General features: G+C 38.6%; 1 protein-coding gene across 1 annotated transcript in view; it reads right to left on the bottom strand.

The window, feature by feature from the left end:
• Positions 1–12,819, bottom strand: part of DNAH6 (dynein axonemal heavy chain 6) — a 247,493-nt gene that overhangs the window by 192,965 nt on the left and 41,709 nt on the right. The window contains exons 10-13 of the mRNA XM_045828050.1: positions 11,913–12,113; positions 8,938–9,058; positions 3,030–3,181; positions 1,292–1,444 (exon numbers count right to left, since the gene is read on the bottom strand). Of these exons, the coding sequence (XP_045684006.1) occupies positions 1,292–1,444; positions 3,030–3,181; positions 8,938–9,058; positions 11,913–12,113 (627 nt within the window). The remainder of the gene's footprint in view (positions 1–1,291; positions 1,445–3,029; positions 3,182–8,937; positions 9,059–11,912; positions 12,114–12,819) is intronic.

Raw genomic sequence — 12,819 nt, forward strand, 5'->3', positions numbered from 1 at the left:
CCCTTTCTCCATAGCCACATGCTGCTCCTGTCATGCTGCCTAAGGTCGTTGCACACTTTTCCCACTTCCTGGAATCCCTTCTGAATAGATGTGCTTTAGGACATTTGCCCATCCCCCATAGAGCCTAGGGCAAACCGCCCAGTCCTAAAACAGTATCTTGTACCTATATCCACTGTATAATAACTGTGCTTTCATCCTGGACTCTGATCTCCTCCAAAGCAGATTTACTCATTGTTGTAATCCTTGCAACCCACTAAATGCAACTCACTGCATTTTCTGAACAAATGAATGAGGTTCCAAAAGAAGCTGTTTGTGTGCAGAGCATCTCCCTAAGGGAAGCTGCTTCCTCAACACACCACCGAGAAATGCAGAAACAGCCTCGTGGAGATGGGACACAGTCTGAGTTTTCTGTATGGCTCATCAACTGTCCTGTTCTGGAACTGCAGAGTGAGAGCAGTATAACCTCTGCAACGTGATCCTACCTTCCTGTCATAGTTCATACAACAGGATGGGGGTACCTAGAAGGGAGGGCTTTTCTTTCTGACTCAGTGGCTAGTTAGGCTTGCAACATGAAACTTGGGAGTTGCTGGTGGCTGTATTTGCTGCCATGGGATGAAGAAGAAGAAACAACGTATTTGAAGAAGGAGACCCCCAGAGAGATACAGAGAGATGAGGTCGAGAGAGAGAACTACCTAGGTTTCCTACAGCTTTCTCATTCCTGCTTGTGCTAGGTTCCTCAGCCTGCTTACATTCTGGATGCATGTGGAGGGTGAGGGTGGTGAGTCCATAAAATGTCCTTGAGTCCTTAAATGAAGATCCCTGTGTTGACCTAAGGTAGCTCAACTGGGTTTTGGTTATTTGTGTACAAAGGCTTAATGACTAAAAAATAATAATAATAAGTACTTGGCATCTTTAGACTCTTGGGAAGATGTATGAGTAAACCTGAGGGAAAACCACAATCATCTGCTATTTGAGAAGGTGCTATTTCTTGAAATGAGAAACAAAATTGTTACTTTTATTGGCATATGAAATAGCCTTTACTAATTCTGTTAACAATGTATAACACTATTCACTTCATTGAGTGAAATGTCATTAACAAATGACATCATCGTCAGAGACTCATCATCGTCAGCTGTCATCATCTCTGTGACATAGGGCGTCCACTCACTCTGTGTGAAAGCGTTTCTGATAGTTTCACAGCTGTGCCTTGACCTTCAACCCCTCAGTTTTTTTATGTGTCTTCATTATCTACCACAAGATCTGCAATACTGAGTTATATGAAACAACTCACCCTTTCCTGAATTTCGTCAAGAAATATTAAGCTGTTAACATATTCTATGGTGGTCGTTGGAGCAAATTCAAGTTTATACTCTGCATCTTGTGCCTCAGAGATAATGGCATCCACTTTTTTCTTGCTTTGACAAGGAAGCATATAATTTAGCACCTAGGAAAGAAAAAGAAAATTAAGCCTAACTTCTTGAATATATTGTCATTTTATTATACATTTTAGATAAATCCAAACTGAACATCTGTTAAATTAGCAAATACTGGATGCAGTAGTGTATATAAAGGGACATTTTTCCCACATGAAATCCCTGCTAGTTAAATGAACCAGCAGGAAGATCAGGTTGTGAAGATCATTCCCAGAACAAACTAGATTGCACAGCTTATTAAACAGTTTGCCTAAATTCTCTGATCTCTTGTCAGCACCCTTTCTATTACTTTGCCCTATGGAGTGGACATTGTGGTGTCCTCCCCAGCATCAATCCTATTCCTTTCACGTTGGGTGGTAGCCATGTACTTTGGGGGGAATGGATTGAGTTCTCCTTCAGAAACAAAGGTGTAGTCTGGTTGATCACTAGGCAAATATGAAGCTGGCTTCCTTTCGTTGATGTGACTGGATAAGGGTGGACATCTGACCTTAGCTGATTCAGTTAGAAAGAGGTCTAGTACTACTGTTTAAGGCTGAGAGAAATGTATGCTCAGAATCCCAATTTCTCTCTCTTTCTCTCTCTGTACATAAACAAGGAAATAATTAGCTATGGAGTTTTCCCCAGCCATTTCAGAAATGTAAGGGAATACTAGTATTATGGTGAAACTGGCACATCAGGAGGCTCAGCGAAGAGAATGAAAAGAAATGAGTTTTTGGTAACACCACTGAGTACCTAGATCGAACCTCCCTGATGCCCACTCACCCTGATTTTTAGATGCATAGCCTGCAAATTTATTGATTGCTTAAGCCAATTTGAGGTCAGTTTTCTTTGGCTTCATATATAGTTGTGTTCCAACTGTTGAAATTGAAACTATTTTGCTCCAATTATATATTTTGTCATTTTTAACAGATGAAGAAGCAAAGCTTTAGACGAATGCCCAAAGTCATACAACTAATTAGGATGACGGAACAGGCACTAGTGCTCAGGTCTGCAGTCTTTTATACAGAGCTCAGAAGTTTCTGTAAGGGCTAAATAGTAGATACTTTAGATTTGCAGGACATACAGTCTCTGTCACAACTACTCAACTTCATCCTTGTAGTGAGAAAGCAACCACAGGCTAAAGTACACATGTGCAAATTGTCCTGGCTGTGTTCTAATAAACTGTCCAGAACAGGTAGTAGGCTGGATTGACCTTGTGAACTACAGCTTGCAAGTTACCAAAATGTAGTCAGATCTTTAGGGACAGTTTCAGACCAGGGAATGCTCTCCAAAACTTGATCTGAGCATCCTAGAATGAAGTAGCTTTCCCACTACAACGCTAAAGAGCCTTGAAATACTCCAACAAAGGAAAAAAGAGGGTGAGTAAGAGGCTGGTCTGAGGCTGGCAGGCTCCTCCCTTTCCTCATCTGAAAGCTAACTGTGCTTGGAACAGAAAGGAGAATATGGAACTTCTTCTAAAACTGAGAATGCCCAGTAGACTTAATGTTAATTTTAAGTATTTGCCACACTAGAAAATAAAGATAGTTTATTTGCAGTAGAAAAATCAAAAAACAATTGTAGAGCTCATAATGAAAACTTTTCCCAGTTCATAGTTACCTCCAAGCATCGTAAGGGTGATGGAATTAGTTTTTCTTTTAGCATCTTAGTGTCAATGAGCAGCAGTCCTACGTTTCGGGTGGGTCTCAGGGCTATAGCGTCCTTGTGCTGCCTGTGGTATTTTTCCAGTTGTTCACTAAAGAACTGAACATCTACATAAAATAATTCATATAAGGGATAAAATACATTATATTAGATTTTGAAGGATTATTATGAAATATGTTAATAATTATTAAATTAGTAAATTTATAGATATGTTTATAATATTATTCATAGGTATGGTACTTTGTATAATTTTAAAGGGTTAATTCATAGTTCTTTATATTTTATTCTTATAATAAAAAACTAATATATAATAGTGAAATAGGCTTTTAAATAAAATTAAATATGTAAATATGTTTCCAGCTCCTATTAAGAAGGTAACTCAAAATGGCATGAGAGGAACTAGTCTGGAATGGACTAGATTCTAGTCCATTCTAGAGTCAGATTGGTTTGAAATTGGGCTTAATCTAAGGTTTTTTTCTAAATGGTACCAAAAAAGGAAAGCTTTTTGAGGATATTAGCAATAACATTTTGAGACACAAGAGATCAGGCATAGCTTAGTTATCTCCATTCTTCTTCCCACCACCTCTCTGCCAACCCTGCTCCACGCCATGGTCAAGGCCTTGTCGGTTTGCACCTGCCACAAGCTGCAGCTGCGTTTTGAGAATTTCCTGCCTCCATTGTCTCCCTTCTCTAATCTGCCTGAAAGCAGTGGAAGCCCGATTATTCTTGAATACACTTTCATCATGCTATTGGTCAAAACCAGCTCTTTCTAATACACATGCAATACTAAACTACTCTGCTTGTCTTTCAAAACCCTGTGCCCTCTCAAATTTAGCTAACTTTATTTCCAATTACTTCCTCCATGTGGGTCAGACGGATCTCCTGAGTATTCTGCAACCCTCCACCATCGCGGAGAGAAAAGGGTGTTGATTCCCGCCTTTATGCATGTCATCTCCTCTCCTGCACAAACGGGGAGTTTGGCATAATATAAAGAACAGACAAGGCAGAGTGCTTGAAGACCTAGGGGCAGTCTTTAACCCACATGTGGCTTTGGGTTAGTCACTTAATTTTCCTGAGCTTCAGCTTCCTCATAATAGAAAAAAGGACAGTTACCTACCCTCCTCACTTCAGAAGGTTTTGATATGTGGGTTTTTCCCCCCCAGAACTGACAAAATAAGGCTATCAAATAATCCGAGAAGTCCTCTGGTAAGGAAACCTGTATGATGTTGCGTAGCCTAGTATTTTCCGAATTTATCTGAACACAGAGTCTTTTTACCTGGTATCACATAATTATACTTTCTAATAGCGTTCCAAGGAATAGCGGTTTGGAAAACACCGATTTCGTCCAATACTCTCAATTTATACATAAATAAATTTAGATCAACAAGGTAATTGATCTAATAACCATGTTTCTCTTTGGCCTCAATGACACAGCCAAAGAGAAACAAAAGAGCAAAGCTGATAGAAGAGAAATAAGATTTATTTTCTACCTCTTTTTGAGGTTGACAGGCAGTATGCATAATGGTTAAGCACACAAGCTTTCAAGTCAGAGAAAAGTGTTTCTAAACCACTTAAGAGCTACATAATTTTGCAGTTTCCTTATTTCTATGTATCTCCGTTACTTTATTTGTAAAATGAGAATACTGATACCTCCTAGAACTGTAAGGTTAGATGAGATACCTGAGAGTCACTTAGCACAGTATCTTTCAAGTTATAGTGCTCAACAAGTATAGAAATTATTAGTAAAACTGACTTTTATAGGAATTTAGTGGTAAGAGGTAGCTGATTATTTCAGGAAGCCAGAACCTGTCCCCTGATCATCTTCTGGGACAGGTCAGGGGACACTCTGTCTCAAAGGTCGGTTACACAGACATTTATTAATTATCTATAATATGTTTAAGGAACATTATAATTTTTTAAAATATATGTTATTGATTATGCTATTATAGTTGTCCCATTTCCCCCCTTTCATTCCCTTCCATCCTGTACACCCTCCCCCACCCACATTCCCCCACTTTAGTTCATGTCCATGTGTCATAAGTTCATGGGCTTCTACATTTCCCATACTGTTCTTGCCCTCCCCCTGTCTATTTTCTACCTACCATCTATGCTACTTATTCTCTGTAACTTTTACCCCTCTCTCCTCCTCCCACTCCCCTATTGCTAACCCTCCATGTGATCTCCATTTCTGTGGTTCTGCTCTTGTTGCAGTTGTTTGCTTTGTTTTTGTTTTAGTTGTGGTTGTTAATAATTGTGAGTTTGCTGTCATTTTATTATATATGTTTTTATCTTCTTTTTCTTAGATAAGTTCCTTTAACATTTCATAAAATAAGGGCTTGGTGATGATGAACTCCTTTAACTTGACCATATCTGAGAAGCCCTTTATCTGCCCTTCCATTCTAAATGAAAGCTTTGCTGGATAGAGCAATCTTGGATGTAGGTCCTTGCCTTTCATGACTTGGAATACTTCTTTCCAGCCCCTTCTTGCCTGCAAGGTCTCTTTTGAGAAATCAGCTGACAGTCTGATGGGAACTCCTTTGCAGGTTACTGTCTCCTTATCTGTTGCTGCTTCTAGGATTCTCGCCTTCGTTTTTACCTTGACTGATGTACTTATGATGTGTCTTGGTGTGTTCCTCCTCGGTTCCAACTTCTTTGGGACTCTCTGAGCTTCCTGGACTTCCTGGAAGTCTATTTCCTTAGCCAGACTGGGGAAGTTCTTCTTTATTATTTGTTCAAATAACTTTTCCATTTGTGGCTCTTCCTCTTCCCCTTCTGATTACCCCTATAATTCAGGTGTTGGAATGTTTAAAGATGTCCTGGAGATTCCTAAGCCTCTCCTCATTTTTTTGAATTCTTGTTTCTTCATTCATTTCTGTTTGCTTGTTTCTTCCTTCTGATCCTCTCCATTGATTTGAGTTCCAGTTTTCTTCCCATCACTATTGGTTCCCTGTGAATTTTCCTTTATTTCACTAAGCGTAGCCTTCATTTTTTCATCTAATTTGTGACCAAATTCAACCAGTTCTGTGAGCATCCTGATCACCAGTGCTTTGAATTATGCATCTGATAGGTTGGCTATCTCTTAGTTGCTCAGTTGTATTTACTGTGGAGCTTTGATCTGTTCTTCTGTTTGGACCTTTTTTTTTTTTGTCTCAGTGTACCCATTACATATGAGGGGCGGAGCCTTAGGTGTTCAACAGGGCGGAGTACCCCAGTCACTAGGTTGTGATGCTGTATGTGGGGGCTTAGTCTGAGAGGGAACAATGGCGCTTGCTCCACTCTCTATCGGATTTCAGCCCCTTCCGCTGCTTTCCCCTAGCAAACTGGGCCTTTCTGGTGCTGATTCCCATGTGGGTGGGCTTGTGCACATTCTAGGACCCTGTGGGTCTCTCCAACAAACTCTCTTGTGATGCTGGCAATCTCTCTCCCTGTGCCTCAACTCCAGCAGGTGTCCCCAATCGGTGCCTTGAGGCTTTATTTCTTAGTACTGGGACCCTGGGTTGCACAGTCTGTCTCACTCCCCAGCCTTGACTGGTTCATTTCAGTGTGAATGTGGGACCACCCAGTCAGCCAGCTGCCTTGCTTGCTGTGCCTCCTTTCACAATCTCTGCCACACCCCGTTGCCACCCCGCACCCGGGGTGTGCCAGCTGCCACCTGAGCGCCCAGGGTCCACCCATTGTGGTCTTGTGTGCCTGGTGCCACCACTGTTTGTGCCTCGACCTCTCTCTGCACAGCTGCCTGACTCTGTCCCGCCTACTGGTCTGGATGAATGTGCCTATTTTAACTCCTTGGTTGTTGGGCTTGCATACAGATCAATTTTCTATCAGTTCTGGTTGTTATTCTGTTTCTAAATTGTTGTTGTCCTTATTTTGGTTGTGCAAGGAGGCACAGTGTGTCTACCTACACCTCCATCTTGGCCAGAAGTCCATAAAGGAATATTATAATTTTGAGAGAATATTATAATAGGTAAGGCATGGTAGCCAAGGGGCAAAGCTACCTTCTGTTAACCTCTAGCAAACAACTGGGTTTACAAGTTTAGCAAATGCCACAGAATTCCAAAAGCAGGAGGAATGCAGCATTTAGGAACCCAGGCCAATGTGTTCTGAAGTCCCTGCCAACAGGCAGTAAACACCTGTGAGACTCTGGTTCCAGGATTGGGACAGGATTGACAAACCAAGGTGGGCTAGGTTAAGGAAAACCTGGAAGTCTGGTGATATCATTCTGATGGAAGCTTGGTGGGGGATTAAAATTACCCACTGTGAGGAATGTGGTAGCAGGAGACTAGGAGGCCTTGGGCACAAGGCTGTGAGTATAAGACCTAAGTGACTAAAATTGGTTATTTGGGTCAGGCACTTTTTGTGCCCAAATGCCAGGCTCTGTACCTTGCTGCCACCATGGTGCCATATTACAGCATGCAAGGCATCGTGTCTCTTAGTTCATTTCAGTTCCATACACTATGTCTCAGAGACTTAATGACTGAATACAATGTTTGCTCTTAGGCTGGAATCTGGGTCAAACCAGCTGCAAACTGCTATATTTGAGGGATTCTGAATATGGACTACATGGTGATATTAAAACATTGTTATTTTTTTAAGGTATGATATTATTTTGGTTCTTCTATAGGAATATGCTTATTAGAGATGCATATTGACATAGTTAATTTAGTGATGGAATGTCTAATTTACTTTAACACAATAAAAATAAGGGGCTGAAAGAAAATCATACAAATTTATTAAAAAATTAGTGCTGGTTCATAAGGCAAATATGAAAGTAATCATTTTTCTGTATGAGAAATTAAAGCAAAAAGAACAGTTCATGAAATAAAAAAAGAATGTGAGTGATATACTTCATATTTTAAAGTAGCAATAAATAATATGAATTTAATTATCATAATCATCTGGGAACTTCTTTGCCTGAAATTTCACTTGGGTATTGCAAATTATTTTCTTTTGTAAAAGATAGTAAGTCTAGTCCTGGCCTGGTGGCTCAGTTGGTTGGAGCATCGTCTGGTACACAAAAAAGGTTGCTGGTTCTATTCTCAGTGAGGGCACATATGGGGGACATCTGATCAATGTTTCTCTCTCACAGCGATGTTTCTCTCTCTCTCTGTCCCCTCCCTCTTCACCCTCCTCTCTTCATTTCACTTATTTTTTTAAGATTTTATTTAATTATTTTTAGAGAGAGGGGAAGGGAGGGAGAAAGAGAGAGAGAGAAACATCAATGTGTGGTTGCCTTTCAAGGGCCCCCTACTGGGGACCTGGCCCACAACCCAGGCACATGCCCTGACTAGGAATCCAACTGGCAACCCTTTGGTTCACAGGCCTGCACTCAATCCACTGAGCTACACCAGCCAGGGCTCATTTCTTTCTAAAATCAATAAACATTGTCTTTTGGTGAGGATTTAAAATTTTTCTTTTTAAAATATAAGTCTAATAAAATCATTTCCCCTTGGGTCTAATTTTATGACTAATAATTGTTGATTCATACCCATCAGCTTGTAATATGATCGGAGAAATAAATAGTAACTTGAGTTCCTGAGATAGAAAAACACTCATGTAAACATTATTTTAGAGGTAAACATTCAACTCCTTTCCATATTCAGGCTATATAGGGTTAGTACTGATAAAGTCATTAGGAAAATTTGCTTCTCATAATATTCTAAAATAAAACATTAACACTGAGTAAAGCTAAAGAAAAGAGTAATTCTACAGAAATAATGTAGAAATGAATAAACTCTTGCCTTTTGTCAGGCAAACTCTTTTGAGTTACCATTTCTGTCACCATTCACCACCCAGCAAACCTAGAAGACTATAAACCTTGATGTCCTTCTCAAAAATAATTAACAAGGAAAATCAGAAAAGTTACCAGGTTCCTGAAGTTTAAGAGCTTGTAAATCAAGACTTTCATTTTCCCTGAAGAATAGCTGGAACTTTTCAAATGTAGCTGCATACAATTGGGCAGATTCAAATGCTGCTTTTATGGTTTCCTAAATATTATAAATAGACACATAAAATTATATTTTTCCTGAGTAGAATTCAATTCAATATAACTAAACAAACAAACAAACACAAACACCTCCTCTGGGTCCGACAACATGCTCTGATCTGGGGATAAACAAGTGAGGGAAGATACTATCCTTGATGTCAAGGAACAGTTAATACAATCTCTTACAAAATTAAAATTTAAAAAAACTTCAAATCTGACTTCTGAAAAATTGCTTCTTATGATTGAAGGAGAACAAACTTGTAATTTTTTTTAGCTTCATAGTGAACTTTTATATCACTAATAATCATATGGCAAAAGATAATGTCTATTTTCCAAATTGCAAATTTTATGTCTTAGTTGAAGTGTTTTTGAGGAAAGGCAGAAGTGTTTAGCATATCTAAGGAATGAGTTGCTTAATCTTACTATCGGTGGCAAGTCTCTTATTCCAAAATGTCTTTCAGAATTTGCTCTAATAAAACACTTTCTTTACCCTCTCTTAAACTTTGCTACAACCACCCCTTCCATGCAACAGTTTTTCAAATCAAAACAATAATTCCCAATCATTTCAGTCCCTTACTACCTGTGTCAATGCATACCATCACAGTTCAATGCCTGTGAAAGGCAATTAGAATGTGTGTGTTAACCTTGATCCATGACTCCCTGGTTGCACTCCACAGCCTCCCCTTATATTTCCTACCAAGATTTTTTGCAAAAGACTGCAATTTGTTTCAGGGAAAACTAGAGATAATCAATGGAATTGCTCTTTCCCAACACACCCATGCTAGTCATGCTTTATGGAGAGTGGTCAGTCATAGAAGGTTCAATTACATAGAATAGCACACACCCTCTATGGTTACATTTAGTTATTTGTTCACTTATTTCCTTTTAATAGGCTCTTATCTTCTACTTATTTCTGCTACTTCAGACTCTTTCTGCTACTTATTTCTTTACATTAGAAATTGAGAGGAAGAAACTATGTCACACTTATATCTCCTTTGAGCTGACTTAATAGTGTCTCCAAAAGTGACCATACAGGTGACAGAAACACAATGGGAGGCCCATAAATGAAAAGCTACATCAACATGGTCAAAATATGACTTGAAACCTTTTTATTTTTAAATAATTTCTGGCTCAAATAGGAGAAAGAATTCCATATATCTGTCACCAAAATTTCCTAAATTTTAACAACTTATCATATTTGCCTTATTATTCTCTCTAAAGGTATATTGTTTTACTATGAACCATTTGGGAGAGATTGTTACCCTTAAATATTTCAGGGTTTATTTACTAAACACAAGGATGTTTTCTTATATAACCATAGCACAATAATCTAAATCAGGAAATTAACATTAATATGAATACTATTAATCTAATTTTAGACCTTATACAAACTTTGCCATTCGTTCCAAAAATGTCTTTCATAGAAATTTTTTTTCCGGTTCACTATCCTATCCAGAATCATGTATATCATCCTGTTATATCTTTCCAGTTTTCTTTAATCTGAAACAATCAATTGCTTCATCATTGTTTGTCTTTAATTTTTGAAAAATATGTCTCATTTGTGTGTTGTATACTTTTTGATGCTTAGATTTGGCTTCACACTTTGGTGGTCATACCACAAAAGTGATGTGTGTCCTCAGTGTATCATGTCAGAAGGCACCTGACATCAATTCATGTCTGTCAGTCTTCATCACCAGCAACAGCACAGTTGATATTTTCCCCCTTGAAATCAATAAATATCTTATGCAGAGACAATATCCTGTTTCTCATCATACTTTTGTGTGCTCATCTTAGTATGCATTGGAGATTCCTGCCTATTTCTATGATGGCTTTCTTGGTGTTTCTATTTAATGTTCCCTTTATGTTTTCTTATCTTTTTCTATATTTAATATTTTTCTTACTATTCCTCTACAACTTATTCAGTTTCCATTTGAGTTTATTCTCCCTTGGGCACCATGTAATTTAGCCATCATTTCTAAGCTGGTTCTATCTACCCCACCATTCCTATTTTGAATTTTGAATTTTGGATTAAATGTAATTCTATATATATTCAAATGTTTGAGGATATTTATATGCAGGTTTTATAAAAAATATTTTATTTACTTATTTTTAGAGAGAGGGGAAGGGAGGAAGAAAGAGAGAGAAAAACATAGATGTGAGAGGGACACCTTGATCAGTTGCCTCTTACATGCTCCCCAACTTGGGGCCAAACCTGCAACCCAAGTGTGTGTCCTGACTGAGAATCAAACCACTGACCTTTCAATTTGCAAGATGATGTCCAACCAACTGAGCCACACTGATCAGGGCAATTTATACATAGCTTTTCTTTCATAATTTTTAGGAAGAAAAGGGAGGAATATTCATCAGCTGTTTTATTCTTCACTTTTTATTTCTCTTTATAGTAGCTTTATATGAATTGACTATATTTTAATTTCCATAGCTCGGGGTTTAAAGTGATTTACAAGATTTATAATTCAAAGGCATTCTGCTCTATCAATGTATCAATGTAAATTTTATTTTATTTTGTTTTTTGGTTGTTGGGAACAGTCGGTTCTTTTCTGTCTTGCCAGACCTTAAATTTTCACCAGTTGCTTCATGTCCCCTGCATCACCCAATGTATGAATAATGCTTCTTCTTCCTTTTTAGCCTTATTTTCTACCCAGAAGTAATGCCATCTCACATATCTTGCAATTTTAATTCTCTTCCTTGTTTTCAGTGCTCTGATCTACCAGGATTTTAAAACAACAACAACACTTTACCATTTAGACATTAAGTAACATTTAGTTGAAGATAAGAAAGGAAGAAAATACATTAATCAACTTCTTAAATACTAGTTTCAATAAAAGTAAATATACCTTTATTTGAAAGATAATTGTGTGAAAATTTTTATCATCATCAAATACTGCTGATAAGCTTGGGCCAAATCCACAAGTTTTTTCTTCAAGTTTGTTGTTAATGTAAGGACTGGTGAAAGCATCAAAATATGTATCAGGCACAAGAGTAGGAACTGATAACACAGTGTTTTGAAACTGATTAATTGCACCTGAAAGACCTTCCTATTAAAAAGAATAAAAATAAATGTAAACACATATATGGTTATATTTATGAATGTTTTTGAATTTTCTGAAATGCTAAAATATATAAGAATAACTCATTTAACCATGCCAGAAACTGTGCTGATTCTAAGTATGTGAGAAATCAGAAGACACAGCCCTGTCTTTCGAAATACATTTTCTAATTGAGAGAGAATACATGAAGTGTAAAAGATGCTTGGCTTCACTCTCAGTTAAATTGGTGGCAATGGCCATGTTGTGAAATTTACACAATCCTCCTCTGGAAGAAGCTACCAGAGTGGCTGTGCTTGAGCACCTAGCCTCACTGCCACACTGAGCCTTGCCACAGGGAGCTGGGGTCCAGGAACTGTGGTATTTGCTGGGGAGGGGGCTGTCACCTCCCTAGCCCCAAGCACTGCTGGAATCACAAGCCTGACAAAGTCGGACTGAGGAGTCTGCAGAAAGGCCAATGAGCCTGGAACAACAGGGGCAGAGAGAGGCAGCTGGGGCAGCGCTGGCTATGGAGGCTGTGGCAGGAGCACAGTGGCAGGAGCCCAGACTAAGACTCACCAGAAGGAGTGGCAGGAGTGCCCCTCTATTGTCGTGTGTTTACAATTTTGCTGCTGGACTCTTCCCTCCCTTCCCCTACCCTGTCAAAATAATATGAAACTGGAAAGAAGACAATGCATACAGGATATATTCTATTGAT

Source organism: Phyllostomus hastatus, unplaced genomic scaffold, assembly GCF_019186645.2.
Source record: "Phyllostomus hastatus isolate PE091 unplaced genomic scaffold, TTU_PhHast_1.1 phas_scaffold_78, whole genome shotgun sequence".
Taxonomy (NCBI): domain Eukaryota; kingdom Metazoa; phylum Chordata; class Mammalia; order Chiroptera; family Phyllostomidae; genus Phyllostomus; species Phyllostomus hastatus.